The sequence below is a fragment of the Quercus robur genome, chromosome 4 (genome assembly GCF_932294415.1).
Source record: "Quercus robur chromosome 4, dhQueRobu3.1, whole genome shotgun sequence".
In the NCBI taxonomy this organism is placed as follows: domain Eukaryota; kingdom Viridiplantae; phylum Streptophyta; class Magnoliopsida; order Fagales; family Fagaceae; genus Quercus; species Quercus robur.
The window spans coordinates 73290177-73309969 of NC_065537.1; the positions used below are offsets into that span (position 1 = coordinate 73290177).

Consider the following 19793-nt stretch of genomic DNA (forward strand, 5'->3'; position numbering starts at 1 on the left):
CCGAGAGACCAAGACCTGTGCAGTAGTTTTAGGTTTATAGCTATTCAACAAGCCTAGGGACCCAACATTTTTCAAGACTAACATAATCTCTTGTAATTGGTGCATAATAAAAATGATGTCGATAGTGGACCCAAGTGAAAGTATTATTACTTCAATAACAACAAATCATTTTAACAGTAGTAAAAAATGTTGTAGCTGTAGCATTATTGTTAGCTTTGATGTTTCTTAGAGATGTCAGAATTCAACATAGTGTGTTGGAAGGCGACATTATCCAACTCCGTATCAAAATCAGCCATGCTTCTCAAATGTGAACATGTTATTCAGGAAACCAGACATCTACTCAGAACATTTCAACAATGGCAGATCAGTTGTATTCATAGGCGTTGAAGTGTTGTATAGCTTGTGACTTAGCAAAATATGCTAGGAATGTGGCTGATGCAAGAGTTTGGCTTGAGGAATCTCGTGCTTTCCTGTTGGAGGCAGTGACCAAAGATGTAAATGTAATACACCCTTTCATAATAATATACTCTACCATTTCCAATAAAAAATTGTAATTAGAATGTCAACTTTTATTAAGAAAATAACTACTTCCATTTTTTTTCTTCAGTATTTCATTTTTATATCAAGGACAAAGGTTATGTCCTTTTTTCTGTATGATAAAGACGCAAGGTAGTTACACAATGTGCACCATTGGACACAACACGTATCATATGAAACTAGTGATTATAATTGTAAATTCATGAGCCAAATTGAGTTTTAGTATAAATTAAGGTGTTTAAGCTTGGTGAGAGAGAGAGAGAGAGAGAGAGAGAGATTGGTTCGTTTATTTTGGTTTGGAGCTCGAGTCAACTCCTTTTTTGTTTAGAAAAGTGCTTGAGTCAACTTAATCTTAAGATTATGCTCAACTGTTATATCCAAACTTAATTTGCTTCTCCAAAAAAAAAAAAAAACTTAATTTGTAAATTTTTGGAAGGAACTCTAGTTTATTCACAAACTCTACAAGGTTGGTTAAGAATATTGATTTAATAAAATTTTACCATTAGAAACTTAAAAAAAAAAAAAAAAAAAAAAAAAAAAACTTTCTTTCTTGCTGCCTGATAGCCATTCAAATTCTATATTGAAAATTTACGAATTTATTTATTTATCTACTATCCAATCTACTAATTTTAGTAAAACAAATATTAAAACTGTATCCTTTATAAAAATAGTAAAATATTACCTTTTTTTTTTAATGTTTATGAACCTATTGAGCTGAGTTTGGCTTTATTCAAACTTGGTTCATTGACTAATATAGAGCTTCAAAACTTGGCTCAGTTAGGAACAAACCTGATTGTGGCTACTTAAGCTCTGTTTAGTCGGGATGATAAAAAAAATATTTGTGTTTTTCACTATATATATTTGGTAGAGGGGATGAAAAGCTAATAACTATTATGTCCCTACTATTAAAAATAGAAAAAAAAAATGAAAAAATGGTGGTAATTTTGTATTTTTCTTTTAATATCATTTTCATTTCTCTTTTATTTCTAATTTGGAATGAATAAATTGGTGGGCTTGGGTGGAAAATTTCATCCACCCCATTTTCTTTTCTCTCGTTTTTCAATCCAACCAAACAATGAAAAATCGCATTTTTTTTTTCTCACTTTTCTTTCCCTATTTTCCATCATTTTCCTTTTATCCCCAACTAAACATAGTATTAAGTTGTTCACACTTCACTATTTCCTCGGGCACTTAACAAATTACAAGCACCTTGATTTGTTATACAACTTTGTATGTAGCAAGCCAATTCCATTCAAACTAAAGTAGGTAGGTAGCGAGAAATAATGAATTAGTTGGTTTTTAATTTTTAAGATCCTATTAATGAGTGCCTTTGATCCTACAAATTTAAATTCTTAACACAAACTGACCAAGAATTCAATCCTAAAAGACTGAAAGAGAGTGAAGATTGATGCAAAACATGTAGGTGTGTGTATTAGGAAGCTCCAGAACTAGAAATTTTATCACGTGTTTTTTAATCAACTAACAAGTAATCCTTAAAAGTTAAGACCATTTACTATGATGTTATAATTTTATTTCAAAAGTTTAAGTTATTATGAAATTATGAATTTAATCATATATTTAACCATTATTCTAAGAGAAATGTTTGTAATTACATAGAAAGGTGTTTGACCCATGTCTCTCTTCAAAATGCCGGGTTATCAAAGCATTAGGCTGTGGCATTTTGTATGCAAATGAGGATGCTAAATTGGAGACAGGCTTTGATAAGTAACCCACAATGTTCTTCATGCCACACTGCCCAATACTTTTGTATGAACTTTGAACATCTTTTGTGTAAATTGGTGTGTGGATCGATCGAGTTGTTGAATAACATCGTCCTGCTTGGAAATATAGCTTTGAAAGTTTCACCAGTTGGTTCAATCAGGCTTACTAATTTGGTGGGGCATGAATATTTGGGAATAATACTATATTCTATTGACTTAAGGGTTAAGGTCTTGCAAGAGGACATTAGAGGAGTCAAATTCAATTGTCAAGCTGTGCCTAACTTGCACTTACCAAAGTTTGTAATCTTGTTCGAACACAGTCATATTTCGAAAATGATACTTTAAAATTTTCTTCATATGTATGTGTTTGAAATAGGCTAGCTACATTGACTTATTTGCCGATATGTGCTAAAATGGTATAGAAATATGTTAGGTGCTAAAAATTTAGTTGGCCTTATGGCTTTTGTGGGAGCTGTAGTTAATTATTCATTTCTTAAAGCTTAAGACAAATCTTATGTTGGTCAAAATTGGGAGATTAGGACTTCGTTACCTTATCAAATCTGATTGGACCCTTTACTCTTTTACAACACATAAAAAGTAGCAACAATTAAGGTCCAAAAAAGTTACTTTAGAAGAAGACAAACACAAATAACCTTCACCAAGGAAATTTAATTAGATAACTTAATTAATTTGTTAAGTATAAAGAAATGAACTTGATCAGTCACTTTTCTTTCATTCAAAGTATTCTGTCAATTTTTTATTTTATTTTTTATGTATACATTCCCCATAAGATTTTTTTCCATCTTTCTTTCTTTAATTTTTTTTTGCTGGGTAATTGTTTATTGTGGGGAATAGAACCCCCGTGCTGACGGTTACTGGATGAACCGGGTACCATTAGGCTACTAGGCCCGGTGGTGCAAGATTTTTCTCCATCATATTCTCTAATTATATGCACCTGCATGAAAGAAGTTTGTCATGTTCATTTTATATATGAGTTATCAAATGTGAAGATGGAATACAAAAGGCAGGCCCCTATATTAATAAAATATAATTTCTCTTAGAATCTGATCATTACACAGCATCACTTTACTTAAAAAATTAGAAAGGTACAATGGAAAACAATTGATGGTTATTTTGAGAATTTAATACTTAAAAATTAATTAGTGCATGATAAATTAATGCACTGTCATCTTAGGTCATAGACATAGTAACTTACTAAAATACTATGAGACAAACTATTTCCTTTACATGTTCCTGCAATGGTAAAAGCATATAGAATCTCGTGTTTGTTTGTCATTAGTTGTTGTTGTTGTTGTTGACTTTGTGTAGCTTTTTAAAGCTTCTTCTTTTCAATTTACAATTCTATTTTAATTAATTTTCAATAAATAATCAATAAGTAAAAAGCTACATTCAAATAATGATTTCCTATCGATTAACATGCTATTTCACTTCTCAAACATACTAAGCATTTTGGGTTCATTTGCTTATACAAATGAAAATTGGTTTATGAAAAATGGAATGTATAACACATATAGACAATAATGTATATTTCTAGTTCCCTCTCATACATATTTGGACCACAAATCAGAGTACATAGTTCGGTACAAACACAGGTGGCAACAATAATGTTGTCTTCTTCCAAAGCCATTTTCTTTGAATTTTTAATTTTTTACAAGTCCCCATTGTTGTTAGGTAAACTGCCAAACACAAGATAAGATATTATCATCTACTCCCATTTATTCAATTTGTCAAACATGACTTTACGAGACAATGTTACTTTTTATGGGATTAGGGTGGCTTGGTAACGTTGGTCGAGTAACATTATTTAAGTATTGTGAAAATATATGTGAATAAAAAATTATTATGAAAATATGTGTAGTGTTATTTAAATAACGAAAATTATTGTTCAAATAACATTATCAAACATAATTCTCTAATTTCACGACAAAGTTCTTGAAATCTTATTCATTTATTTTAAAATTAGTAGATTGAATTTACTACATCATTATTAATAATTTAAACAAATATTAAAATGGTAATAATAAATATCTTTTAAAATAGTAACGCTGTAGAAAATTTTAATACACTTATTTCAAAATGAATTGATAGGAATTTAATAATTTTATAATGGATATCTTGTATCCATTTAGATGATTTAGAGCCGACTTTTTAGTTGGTATGATGGAACCAATACGTACATGAAATCAAAATGCCCATTATGATGGTAAGACCTGACCTGTTAAGGTTTAATTTGTCTGTATTTATAAGCTCATTAAGTGTCAACTGTCAAGCAAGTAATTGAGTAATGAAACGAACAAATATGTGAGGCATGACATAATTACTTGGTTGAACTTGACTGGTAGAGTTTTAGACTTAATTAGTATGTGCTTATTTAAGAAAATAATTCAATGCATGAGTTTTGTTTTGTGTTCAGTATAATTTCTTTTAGAGAAATGATATGTCTACAATATTTCTACAATATTTTTACAACAAATCTTAAGTGGCAAGTTGTTACTAGTTGTTATTATTGGGGCAAAAAAGTAATCTTAGCGTTAATTTGAAATTTGAACCAATAACCATAAACCACCTGTGATTTGTTGTAAAAATGTTGTAGAAATGTTATAGATGTAGCATCTCTCTTTGTTTTATCTTTTTTTAAAAGTTACAATGACTTTTAATTAAAGTTTGTGATGTGATTTTGTGTTAGAATTTCATTCTCCTAGCCTATATGTGTGTTTGTTTCTTAAAAAAAAAAAAAAAAAAAAAAAAATTCTATCATCTATTATATAAATTGTAAATCTTACCATAAATTTTACTTGTTAGAATCACTTGGAACAAAAATCTACCACATAGGAGAGAGAAATTAAGAACAATAACAAAAAATATTAAAATAATAAGATTGAGGTTTTAAGGGGCACTTTTTTTTTTAAAAAATTTTTATTGCATATTGTGATTAATGCATCATACAAATAGTGCTAGTCGTAGGTTAATGCGAAAGCAATGTTGCACAAATCACAACTTGCCACTTTTATAAATTGTGAGAAAAGTTATGAAAATAATTATAACTCAAGCATTATCCTTTTTAAAATAAGAAAACAAGTAAGCCATCCGGCAAAAATAAAAATATATATTAAGCTAAATGAAATGTATTAGTATTTATAATTAGATTTGAACCATTGAAGAGGATAATCTCTAAGTATTGTTTTTTTTTTTAAGGACTCTAATATATATTGTATGGACACGATTTTTAACGACCCAAGAATGACATTGGGCTCGTATGTAAAGGGCCCGAACAATATAATTTGTAGAGTGTGGGCTTGAAAGGCTGGACCTTGGTCACCGGACAGCGGTTTGGTCACGATTTTTATGGAAGCTCATACTAAGGTAGGCTTGGCTTGAATAGCTAAGCCTTACATCGATGCAGCTTGGAGGGTTTAGGTCCTCGGATTGCGTCCGAGGAGCATCATATCCTTCATATTCTCCCTTTTTTGTAGGATTTTATCCTTCCTTCCCCTGGGATCCTCTCCCCCTTGGCTTTCTTTCCCTTTTATACTAGTGTTTGCTTCCCGTTTAGTGTCCACGTGTAAGTTTTGCTTTTTTGGGGTATAGACTAGTCCTATCAATCCATACCTCAGAGTGGTTAGGGGTGGTTGGGAAAAGTTAAATAGCATGGTCTGGAGTATGGGCCTGTCAGATGCAGGGTTCCATACTACGGTGTTGGCAGCTTTTTCCCTTGTACTACCCCTGTATTGAGTTTGTCCTTTTCTTCAGGCGTTTTGTGAGGTGTTGAGCGTGAGATCGTCCTCGGCAATAGGGCTCCTCGGCCTGGATTTTGGGCCCTGAATGTAAAGTGGGCTGGGACCTCAAATTTCCCGGCCCCACATATATAATTAAGAGATTTTCCTCCAAAAATAAAAGAATTCAGACATAAGGATTGATAATTTGATATCATTCACTTCCTACATTCAAACATGCCAAATATAAAGAAATTTATTTAATATATGAAAATGTACCATAATTGGAATACTGACACCAAAAATTAATTACTATAATTGCAATACATGGTTTTAAAAAAACATTGTATAGTTGAATAGAAGATAAGCAAGGATTAAGTTGAACATGGTTTTAAAAACAATTGTACTGTTAAATAGAATACCATATAAGCAAGGATTAAATTGAACATGCATGGTTTTAAAAAACATTGTACAGTTAAATAGAATACCATATAAATAAGCAAGGATTAAGTTGAACATGGTTTAAAAAAACATTGTACAGTTAAATAGAATAACATATAAGCAAGGGCTTTTTTTTTTTTTTTTTTTTTTTTTTTTTTTTTTGTGTGTGTGGAAAAGAAGCAAGGATTAAGTTGAACATGGTTTTAAAAACATTGTACAGTTAAATAGAATACTATATAAATAAGCAAGGATTATGTTGAATATTGTGAGAATTGAGAAATGATGTTAAATAATATTTATTTAAACATTGATGATATATACTCCAGTATGTTAAATATTAAACTACTATTCATTTATCAATAAATGATCATGATTTTAATAATTTTATGGCATAATTATCTTAATAATTCTAGATATTTTAACCTATGGAAATTCATCTATAAAAAATCCATGGAAATATATACCACAGAAAAGTGATAATACATGAATTTTGTACAAAAACAAGATAATAGAAAAAGATTGGCAAGTTTAGTATAGGTGAGAAAAAACAATAATTATCTTATTATTGGTTCTAAAAAAATTGTGATAATTTTATTAAATAATTTATAATGCAATGAATTGGTAGAATTAAGTATCATAAAATGAAAAGAAATTATGCAAAGAAAATAAAACATGGACTTTTTTTTTTTTTTTTTTTATACCAAAAACAAATCACATGCCGAAAAAGAATATAATAAAAAAACCCAAAAAGTAGGCCCAAGCCCACTAGATAAAAATATTAAAATGTACTAGATTTCATTCCTGTCATCACATACCACACCTAGGTAGCTACAGTACAAGCCACCCCCAATTAAACAAACCAAAAAGTCTAACCGCGTCTGTAATTCAAAAGCATAGAAAAATGTTAAATACAATAAATGTTAAACCAGTCCGACATCAACATTAGCAATAACCTAACACTATCTTATTCATTCATTTTTTTTTCAGTTGTCAAACCCACTAGTCAGTTGCCATATCAATTAAATTAAATTTGACCCAAAATAGTTAACAGATACTCTAAGCACATTAGTCAGCACACTGGCACATTATTTAGCAAACTGGTTTGTTTAGATGATATTTTTAGAAATTTTTTATAAAGAAATTTTTTTTTGACATTTTGAATTACTTTTTATATATATAATAAAAATGGTATCAATTTTTTTCCCTAAAATTGTCTATTATTAAAAGCTCTAAGTTTACCTAATAAACAGAGTTATTTTTTTGTTTTTGTTTTTTGAAAACAAGACATTGTTTTCTTTGATTCTCTCTCTCTCTCTCTGTGGGTCCTATACTATATATAAGTAAAACCCAACAATAACGTCATCAGCACCAACAATAAAAACTCACCCAAAACTAAAAAATTAAATTAAAATAATAAAAATTTCTTACCTTATTTCTACGTTTCCTATTCCCAAAAGGCAATCTTTGAGGCAACCAGCTCCACCTTCTCTCTCTCTCACAATCCCAAAAACTCTTTTTTTGAAAAAACAAAAACACCCACAACAACAACATCATCATCATCACCACCCCAAAGCATCAAAAACATCAAAAACACATTAAACAAACAAACAAACAAACAAACAACCCAAAAAAAAAAAAAAAAAAAACAGTTGATATCTCCTCACCTTTTCTCACCTCCGCCACCAACGGTTTGGATCGTTTCCGATTATCATTTCCAATCTTTTAAACGGTCAAGATCGTTAATTTTCTCCGATGGCAGAGTTTGAAAATAGCGTGGAATTCTCGGGCAAATCGAAGCCATCCGCAACTGGTTCTTTCTTTTTCAACCGTTCTCTCACTTTAAACCCATCCATCACCGCCGCCGCCGATTCGTCTCCGAAATCCCATCACCAAACCGGCCTAGACCGGTCCGGTTCGGGCTCGTTCAACAAGTTCTACTCCTCCTTCGAATCGGTCCGGTCCGCCAGCAATTCCTTCAAGGGAAAGGTCAAGAAGCTCTGCAGCTTCTTCGAAGCCCCGAAAAGCATCGAAGAGTCGCAAACCCATTTGCCGAGTAAGCTCAAACCGGGCCAAAAACAACCCGACTCGGAGTTTCGGGTTTCTTTGCTCTCGCCCGATATTTCGGGTCCTATTCGTTTGCCCGGCACCGGGGACAGAATCGTCGTGTACTTCACTAGCTTGCGCGGGATTCGGCGGACCTACGAGGATTGCTACTCGGTGAGGATGATATTTCGGGGGTTTCGGGTTTGGGTCGACGAGCGAGACGTGTCGCTCGACTCGGCGTACAAGAAGGAACTGCAAAGCGTGTTATCGGGCGAGAACAACGGCAACAAGAACAGCAAGAACCACAGCAATCTGGTGACTCTGCCGCAGGTTTTCATCAGAGGGAAGCATATCGGAGGAGCCGAGACGGTCAAGCACTTGTTCGAAACCGGCGAGCTGGCGAAACTGCTCGAAGGGTTTCCGGTTCAGAAACTCGGGTTCAGCTTCGGCTGCGACAGCTGTGGCGATGTCCGGTTCGCGCCGTGCACGAACTGCAATGGGAGTAGGAAGGTGTTCGATGAAGAAGAAGACAGAGTCCAGAGATGCTTGGAATGCAATGAAAATGGTTTGATTCGGTGCCCGGATTGTAGTTCTTGAAAAAAAAAATTTGAAAAATTTGGATTTGGAATTGCATTGTTGTTTATAAATAAATGTGAAGAAGAAGAAAGAAAGAACAAAAAAAAAAAAAAATTGGAACTGTGATTTGATAGTTTGGTGTTTGGAAAATGGGTGATAGTTTGTAGAGTTTTTGAGTTCAAAAATCTATTTTGGATTCAAAAGTTTGGTCACATCATCAGTTTTTTGGGGGCTGGTGTTCAATGACTCTCTGAACAAGGTAATGTTCATGTCAAAATGCAAAAAGAAAAATAGGGGTTTTGGGTGTTTTTGTTTTTTATCTTGAGTGAGTGCAATTCATATAGGGGAGTTAGGGTGTTCGCCTATATGGGATGTAAATATACTTTAGATGTTGTTATTATTATTGTTTACCAACAGGGTTTGCAAATGTTGTTGAATGTTGTAATTTGTAACGAGACTGGGTTTATTTTTATGCCCAGAGACTTGTGTTCTTGAATTCTATATAATTTGTGGCAGTAATTTAGTTATATGTATAATTTTAATTTGCTTTTGTTGATGTTGAATGTGTGGATAAATTCGCATAAATTATGTATATATTTAGTTTTGGTTGGATTTTTATTGCTTTTTTTTTTTTTGTACGAATTGATGGAGGCTAGTGAATGGTTCACAGGGTTGTATTTGAAATGAGAATGAGTTAGTTTTATTTCTAGTTACTTCGGACTGGCAGTTCAGTAAGTGTATATTTAGATGTGCTTATATTGAGGTTGAATATCGGAATGATATTCATATATATGATGTAAAGATGACTTTTTGGTTGGAATTTTAGCACTTTTTTTTTGGGGTCAGAATTCATGATGTCTTGTGAATGCTTTATGATATCCCTCTATCAGCTTATGAGATGAAGCATAGAAGCTTGTTTTAGTGTTTCAATTCCGTGATTAGTAGCATTATGAAATGAAGTGGATGTTGTCAACAGATTTTTTGATTGGGAATGTGTCTGTTTAATGCTATATTAACACTAGTGCATGCATTTAGATGTGCTTTTGTTGGTTCGGAATAACTGCACTATGTCTTTTTAAATGATTTGGGTATCAATTTGGGGTTGGATTTTTTTTTTTTAACGAGTCTCTTGAGAAATGTTCACCTGCAGGGCATTGATTTTCATTGTCCCTTAGCAGTACATGTTATCAGAATGACAAAAAAATAAGAAGAAGAAGAAAGTTTTATAAATATGGCATCATGTGAATGTAAATATGGCATCATGTGAAGGACGCATGGCATCAAGTGAAAGTAAATATTTACTGCAAGCCGGTAAGGGTCACAAGTCACAACTGATGGATTGTTTTGAGAATGGACAGAGCTGATGCTTCTGATTCTCTTTTTTTCCTCTTAAATCATTTTCTGCTTTTTAGTGAGATTGTTTTGCTTCTGTAGATAGTTACTGAATACTGCAGGACCATCCCAGTAACTGTGTGGATCGGACTAGGTCTTCAATTCAAATTCTTCTTGGATTGATAAATTTTAATATATTGTGCATTGCGGGAATGATATGTTCATCTCCTAGAAAGCTATGATAGAAAACATTATATGTTATCAAAGACTACTTGTGTGAGTATTTGTCAAGGACTTCACTATTGTTTGTCCATCTTAATTGCATTGCAAATTTGTTGTACTGCCTTTGTGATTGATATATTGTGTGCCTCAGATGAAAATTGACAATTGATGAAGGTGAACTGATAATGCATTAATAAATTCCTTTCCTATCCTTCTATTTCCTTTTTGGTAAATATTGTACATTGTTTAGTATATGGTTTCTGACCATGGTTTTTACATGGTATACAGAATCACAGCTGAATTTTGATCAAATTTGTCTTTGCTTCACATTCTAGTTTACTCTGGTTCTGTTTTCAATTAATATTCTACTCCTTTCAATTCTCAAATGGTTCATTATCTTTGTTTTTAATTATTAAAGGCAGTTTTTTTTTTTTTTTTGGTAAACATTATTAAAGGCAGTTATTCATCTTTTCTTAGTTATTAAAGTACTGAACTTTGAACCCATTTATGATTTGGATGCTTTCACCACCATTTCATGATGGTTAGGGCCTCGTCATCATTGTTTTACTACCATTATCTTCTACTACCAAATCTTTTGGCAGTTTTCTTACAACATTCTTTGTCCATTTTCTTTATCTCCTCCGATGTCCATAATTTTGTAAACTAACTCTTATATCTCCCTATTTCTTTAACTCTCTCTACCCTTATCTCTTTTCAACCTTTTCCCCTTCTTTTGAGTAATGTTAGGGACACATTCTTTTTAATAATTTTCGAGATGTGGAGAAGGTAAGTTATAATTATAGTAGAAAATACTTAGGTACTTTCGAAATATGGAAAAATTGTGCTCATTCTCCGTGCTCTGAAAATATCTAAGAATTACTTAATTATAGTAACGTCATGTTTATATGATGCCGCCATTGACATCATTTTTATTAAAACCAATCATAACATGCTTCTCAACAGTTGTGGAAAATATTAAGAAAAAATTTGTATCCTTGGACTTAAGTGTTTTAGGGAAAAACTTATAGTGTTGTATTTAAGGTTCCCCATTTGAATTCAACCACTTGGTACTGCTTGGTTGTATCGATCAATAGGGTAAAAACTAAAGTTATTTTTTCAAGGACAGCACCTAAAGGAACTTCATTGTTTTTATAGCCTACAGGTAACCAAAGGAGAATTATTGTGCTTCCTTATGCTACTTGTTTTTTCTCTAGACTTGATGTCATTTTGCTGCAGAAGAAACTACCTGATATTGGTGAAAAACTTGCCCAATTATGTTAACTGAATTAAATAGTTAGTACAGTTGGGTCAATCATGTCTAGGTGGCTTTAAATGTTGATAGAGATTTATGAGCGTTCTACACATCTTCATTTGGAAATCTTTATAGCACTAGTTGGAAGGTAAGAATCACTCAGCACTAATAGTTTATATGTCATATTATTCCATGATTCAAATTCAGCTCAGTAGTCAAGAGAAATAGAATAAATAATTTGGTCAGGTACCAAATTTAATTCATTTGATCAGTAAAGTATAAACATAGATTCCCAATGGCTTGTCAACAAAATAAAGTTCTCTACATTAGATTCTTTAACCTTTGTAACACGAATACTTATAATATGGCCCAGATTCAATCCTTGAACAATTCATCATGCTGAATCATTTATAACCAGCTCTACTGTTGATGTACAAAGGACTCATTACTTCATATGAATTGACTGTCCATAAATAGAACAGAGAAACAAAGGCTTCTCAGAGGCTTGTACTTTGTGTGTTGACTTATGAACAGTGCACTATGAATTTAGAGGCAATCACAGCTTGGCTACCATTTTTTGAACCATGCACGTTGACATAAATACAAATGTATCCACAAATCAATAAATTCCTCTTTGTATGTCAGATGAAACAAGAGTAACAGCAGTACATACAATGAACAAGCAAAGCATCTGAAGTGATGGTTTATACACTTAACCAGACTGTTGGGTCAAAGGAAAGCACGAGAATTGTATTCTTTTTATAATTACGCTTGCAATCCAAGACTATTTTCATTTTTTTTTGAGAAACCAGACCCGAAGGCTCTATATTATTGAAAAGATAAACAAATTACAAAGAGTCATGTTTGACTAGGAGAGCTATATCATCAGGAGTGGCATTATATCAGACCTGTAGCTCACTACTAGACTTAGATCTTCTAGCTAAAAAATGGACAATTGAATTGCCTATATGTTTTACATGAGAAATTGCAAAAATGAAAATCACCAACTAAAATAAGAACATCGTTGATCACATGGCCATACTCCGGGTGTGTTGACTGTTGAGTTCTCTGTCCAGATCACTTGAATAATCACCTTGGCATCACCCTCGAAAATATAGTCCAAGACTAATTTCCTTAGTTTCTAACCTTCTCATGACTAGGTTCATGCTAGAATAAATGGCTAATTGAATCATTTTCAATCAGTTTAAACTTTTAGAACAAGTGATAGTTTATCGGTTAATGACACGTCTCACTTGCAACCCATTAATCAAGCTGCAATGACTCATTGATGTTCCTGGAATTCTCATAGGCTTTGGCGGCAGCAGCCATGGGATTGAATGTGAATTTCAGCCTCAAATAATAAATGATAAAACCTAGCTAAATGTACGAAACATCATGGTTGTGTCAAAAAGTGGACTTGAAAACATTGGGCCAGTTTAGAAATAATGTCCTGCCAACGCTATTAACGTCCCATGCACTTATCTCTTACTCTCATTTTTATCATGTTATATACCTCCATCAATGTATTACACATTTACACCGCCATTTTTGGTAGTAAGTTGAGGAGCTTCACTTCCAAAACCAACTAGGGTTAGGACTAGGCATTTCCAGTCTAATTGAATTGGAGATTTTTTTTTTTTTTTTTGGGAGAAGAATTGGAAATCTCTTTCTAACTATTCATTTTTGGTACATGAACACATTTGCCAACTGGGTGAATATTGTTTAATACATCTCTACATAATCATCATGTTAATTTTGTGACAAAAATGGGCAATAGGGCTTAAATCTTTGGTGAAACTACATTATTGGTCCCTAAAGTTTATCATGTGAGTGTAATTAGTCCCTCAAGTTTTAAATGAACACTTTTAGTCCCTCAAGTTTAAACAAATAAGTATTATTAGTCATTTTGTTAACTACAGTTGCTTTAAACATCCACGTGGCTAATGGAATAGTGATGTGACGTCTTTTTTTTTAGAATAATGCTAGAGATATAAATTATTTTACAAAAAAATTTACATGATGCGGTGAGTGATTATTGATAAATAAAAAAGTGATATTAATGGTAGGCTTAGATGAAAACCAATAAGAGGTTGGTTACATCAACATTTTGTAAAAATGTTGTAAATAGTTTGTGTCTGTAACATTACTCATTTTTTTATTAGAAATTTACAAAACTCAAACGACACATCATAAATCCATAATCCAACACCTGAACAAGTCCCAAACGGGTTACCCAAATCACCTATGAGATCTACAATCAAAGAATGTCACCGTCACCATGACTCTTCAACGCTTTAAAATCACTCTATTAATTGTTGTTATGCATTTAAAAAAAAAAAAAAAATCTTTGTATTGCTTTTCATGTGATTTGTAGATCCTTGTTTTTTTCTTCTTTCCTTGCTTGGCCATTTCTATCTTCAAGACTATAAGTGTATACTTCTTTTCAATTCTTTAATACAATTCTATCTTTTATTTGAACAAAAATAAGGACGATCACAATCCAAAATGAACGCACCACCAAAACAATAAAATGCTAAAACACAATTATGAAAAAAATGCCTACAATATAACATACATATAGTTTCGGAGAATTAGCCAAACGATGGTTCAACCGTTCAAGCATAAACACAAATAGATAGTGAGCATAATGATAACAAGAAGATCTAAAATTTCAAAAAAAAAAAATTAAAAAATCTAATTCGAAGGACTGTGACTACGGAGAGAGAAAAAAGAGCAATATTTAAGGGATTGTAATACGGATAGAGGAGGACGACAGGGTCAGGAGAGATTTCATTTGGGTAACCCGTTAAGAACTAGATCAGGTATGGGGAATTTGGGTTCTCTGAGGTGTCATTTGAGTTTTGTATTTTTTTCTTAATATAAAAAAATGCCATGTAACTTTAAAGGATGCCATGTCACTACTTAGCCATATAAGTATTGACTCTAACGGTAGTTAACAGAAAGATTAATAATGCTCATTTTTTAAACTTGAGAAATTAAAATATTCACTTGAAACTTAAGAAATCAATTGTGCTCACAGGACAAATTTCAAGGACCAATAATGTAGTTTGACTAAATCTTTTCGTGAGATGCATAAATTATTAGGTAATTTTGTGGTGTGCATTGGTTAGGACAAATTGGGTTTGAGGTATTTTTAACCTAACCCAACTTTCTCAAATTGAAACTCCAACCCAATCCCAATCCAATATGTAATGTAGGGATTGGGTTGAGTTGTGTCAACCATTTTCTCTTGTTTAGTAAAAAATGGGTTTTCAGCTTTTCATTCAACTATTCAAGCCTATTGTTCAATAAGTAAATATAACTTATGTAATTTGGCATAATATTCCAATTTCTTTAAAATTTTGTCTTTCAAATACCAAAATAAATCAATTAGCAAATTTAAACTAAATTATAAAATTCAAATTATATCAAATTAAACAAATAAATAACACATTTTTTAATCTCTTAATAGTATGGGTTGAATTTGGTTACTATGGTTGTAAATTTGTCAACATGATTCCGAGGACAGAAACATGAAATTTTCACAAAGAAATTCTAATATTCTATTAGTGTGTGTATATGAATATTTGGATTAAATTATTATTATTATTTTTTATATTCCCTCCAAAATTTAAACTAGCCATTTTAAATTGAAATTTAGCTAGGCGATAAATTTACTTTAGTTGTGCCCAGTAAGGTATGTGAGAGGGATTTAAATGTGGATTGGGCCCAAGTTGAGAAACTCAGTGTGTGGTTGGGCTGGGTTATGTAGCTGGGTTCGGTTTGGAGTAGCGTGTATATGTTCGGGTGGGTGCCCATAAAAACCAGAAGATGCTTTGATTTAGTAGTTTGGCCAAAAGTAGATTGGTACTCAAGTAGATGGGTTGTGATTCGGCAAAAGTAGGGGTAACTGTTTCAAGAAGGGATTAATCCGAATACAAATCCTCTATATTATTTTTTGTTTCCACTTTATATTTCATTTTAAAAATTGGTTATTTTATAAGAAAAAGAAAATACATAATAAGTTATAATTAGTAGAATAAAAAATGGTATAAAAGATTTGTATTCTGTTGACCCAATAAGTAGGAACAAAGATAGACAAGCTATAGAAGAGAGCCAAAACAGCATAGCAGAATGGAAATGTTGATCTATTAGCATTATTTCTTTGGTATTTTTTGAGTTTATGCATAACTCAAATTTCTAAGGATGACAATTTATTCATCATTTATATACAAGCATACTTATCTATTTTATGATTCTTTAAATTAATTGAAAAATGGCCAAGAGTCTTTATAACTCAATTAGCACTTTTTGGTGTTTCCCACGGAAACAGTCACGTCTCAAATTCCCCAACCCTCATTGTAGCAACAATTAATAATAAAATAAATAAATAAATAAATAAATAAATAAATAAATTGAAAAATTCAATTTTGAGGGCACCATCTTGATTAGTTTGGAAATTTTGATTTTATACCTATTAAACTTTCAATATGTTCCTTTATGTATTCATACATTCTATTTTTTCCACTAGCTAAGCAAATAAAAAATGTCAATTTCATTATGTTCCAGTCAAAGAACAGATAAAACTTTTGTACTTGCCAATAAATCTGTATACATAACCTCATGGTCCTCATGTGCAATCTTGACCAAAACTTCAACCCATTTTTTGGTTCATTTCAATATATGGCAAGTATGCAAATCCAATACCCACGTAAAACTTACAACAACCTCAAATTTCGGCCAATTGCCTTCTTTCTTTTAGTCACTTATCAACCAGTTTTCCCTATATATCCTTCTAAAATTTAAGGGTTCTTTTATTTAACTAGTTTACACTTCTCACTTTGGTGACTGCCGATCTAGTACCGGTCATTCTAATTACAAACCTTTTGCTTTTTTCGCTAAATGATGAGCTACATAAATACTAGATCGTTTACATGAGAGAAAGAAATTAATAAAGCCAAAATCAATTGCAGCTAATCGTGAATCTTCAATTATGTGACCACAACATGCCATATAGTAGCCTTTAGAATTGATGAAATCAATGACCATGGCCGAATCCCCTTCAACTTCAGTAATACCAAGTTCTCGAGCAAAAATTACAGCCCTTCTATAGGCCAAAGCTTCCACGTCCACCATTGAGTAAGGGAGCGAGATCTTCTTTGACATTGATGTTGATTTTGAAAGGGGCGTGAAAGGTGGGAATCCAAAAGGCTTTGTGAGAACCCACCCATTCCTCTTGTAAAGATCGAGATCACTAGTCTGGACCCACTTGATTTATTCTTAATTTATTGCAGGTATTTTTATTATCACATCTTTTTTACAATCAAATGCTTCTTAATTAAGCTATTGATTAATGGTTATTGACTTGATTTAGTTTGGGTTTCCAAATAAGAAATTTGAGCAATTTTTTTATTGGTCATTTTTTCCCCTTAGAATATGATATTTGAGTTTGATTTTATATTATGGTATTTGTTTATTTAACACTAGAGTTATTGATTAATGAGTTGAGCTATCGATTCATGATTGTTATATTTATTAAGTATTTCATGTTTAGTTCAAATCATGCTTTTAATATGAATTTAATTTATCATTGTGATTGAATTTTATTATATATGTTTTATATGAAAATTAGTGATAACTCCAAAATGGTATGACAAAATAAAGTAGTATCGAAATTTATTGTTTGAATGAACAAACCAGAATGGTCTCAGGAACAAAATAAATAACTTTAAACCAAATAGGTGAGTGCATTGAGCTACACAATATTGTCTCTATTAGCCACTTAATCGCTCTTTGTTTTTTTTTTTTAACTTTCATATACGTATATAGGAGCATTTCGTTAATGAGAAAGTAAAGATGATATTTTATTAATTATCTAAATAAAAGTACCTTTTTAAAATTTTATTTTATAACTTGATAGTTACAATAAAGGTAGGTAGATTTGAACTTTAAATAACTTTGGTGGATCTTCCTCAAAAAAAAAAAAAAACTCCAGTGGAAACACCAAAGAGTGCCAATTGAGCTACATAGCTTTCGGCAAAATTATTTCTTTTAAAAGAGTAATTGTTCAATATTTTGGAAACAATATGACCTCTTCCTTTGTGGGATCCATTAAATTATGTAAGAGAGGGAAGTATTGCTATCAAAGTATTGAATTATAATTTCCAATTTATATAAGTTTACACTATAATTAATAACCTTTGTTTGTGTTTTCTCATTCTTTAAATTACTAGAAACAAAATTATTGCAACATTTCCGAGTCTGGATCCATTTTTTTAAGTAAAAAATTTTATCCCAAAAAAGGGATCACAATTCATGCTTATCGAAAACTCTTAAGGCAGAGAAAGGGACAGAGAAAATAGGGAGCTTTTCAGTTTTCACGAACGTTACAGTCAGACTCAGAAGCCCAACTAACAACATAATGGACGGTAACGCTTGCATGCCTTAAAACACATGGAACTCCATATTGATATTATTACTTTGGTCATTTTGAATTCATGCATAAAAAAATTTATTTTGTCATTTATTCATATTCACTAATTTGCTTCCTTCCAACATTACATAAAAAAATTTATTTTGTCATTTATTCACCGGTATATTAATCTACACATTTTTTATGCCAACAAGCCTGCATAATATTTTCTATGGTAGATAAAATGGACTCCCACAAGGTATACCAAGGTTAGACTTACCAAGTTACCATACCTAATTTTCAAGAAATAACTTTTTGCCACTAAATGATCAAACTAATTGACACTACGTCATTTTTTTTCAAAAGAATTATTTTAAGGGTGAAGTATCAATTCTTGAAAATCGGCTATATTAAGTCTAATTATAATATACCGGTGGTGTTAATGTTTTTTTTTTCTTCCCTTTTATCCACACATATTACAAATTTACAACCAATATAAGGATAATTAGTTTAAAATAGGAAGGATGATTGTTAGTTTAAACTTTTTTTCCCGTCGTATATGATTATTAATAAACTATCTAAATAGAATCTCTTTCTCTTGTGCGTGTTTCTTTCTCAAAAAAAAAAAAAAAAAAATCTAAATAGAAGTAATTCATTTCAATAAGTTTAAGATTGTAAATAATAAACATTTTTACTTTTTTTTTTCCTTCAAATTAATTGCATAAAAAAAAAAACACTTTAACAAGTGCATCTCTTTACTACTTTCCTTATTTTGTGTTGATGCATAAAGAAATTATAGGACCACAACTTTTTATGTCATAACTTTGTTACTATTCTGATGTGGCAGACTGTGAGTGGTTGTTTATCACTTTCACATGAGTAGTGCTAATACTACAACTTTGACTATAGCTTACAAGTTGATGTCATCAATCACAAAGAGACAATTTGATTTGAATATTCATTTATAAGGTATTTAAAACCCAATAATCATATTTATTATCACATCAATTTTGTAAGTTTTATGTAGTAAAATTTGTAATACTTTTAGCATTTTTCCTTTCACGTAGCAAAAAATTCTAAGATCACAACATATTTCACACACTTTGCTATAACTCTTTTACATAACTGGTTATGAGTGGTGGAGAAAAAGTGGTGGTTCATATGAAAATGACCGACAACTAATCATATTGTCACATAGAATAATTGGGACAAAATGTATAAAAAAATAAGTTGTAATTTTATAATTACTCTTTATATATACTTACAACTTTTCTTCCGCCATTCCTAGTTTGTCACCTATTGACTGTGGCCTAAAAAAAGTTGTGATACTACATTTTTTAGATTTTCTAGGATCAATACTATTACCAATCCAGTCATAATTTCGTACACAAATTTTGGTTCCCAATTTAACCCCATACTCTTTTGGCATCTACTTCATTTCACATAAAGACTACACCCCATATAAGGGGGCATTTTAGTCCAACAGGTCGCATTTGCGGACGCGAAAGCCCCCATCGACAAAT

At 31.7% G+C, this 19793-nt stretch overlaps 1 protein-coding gene across 1 annotated transcript; it reads left to right on the forward strand.

Annotated features, from left to right (window-relative positions):
- Window positions 1–7870: 7870 nt before the first annotated feature.
- LOC126723637 (uncharacterized protein At5g39865-like) lies at window positions 7871–9579 on the forward strand. Its single transcript, XM_050427229.1, has one exon. It carries the CDS (start codon window positions 8186–8188, stop codon window positions 9071–9073), a length of 888 nt encoding a protein of 295 aa, XP_050283186.1. The 5' UTR covers window positions 7871–8185; the 3' UTR covers window positions 9074–9579.
- Window positions 9580–19793: the final 10214 nt, after the last annotated feature.

What these genes read in the sequence shown, in the direction of transcription:
- LOC126723637 (XM_050427229.1), top strand. Translation starts at nt 8,186, where the DNA reads ATGGCAGAGTTTGAAAATAGCGTGGAATTCTCGGGCAAATCGAAGCCA.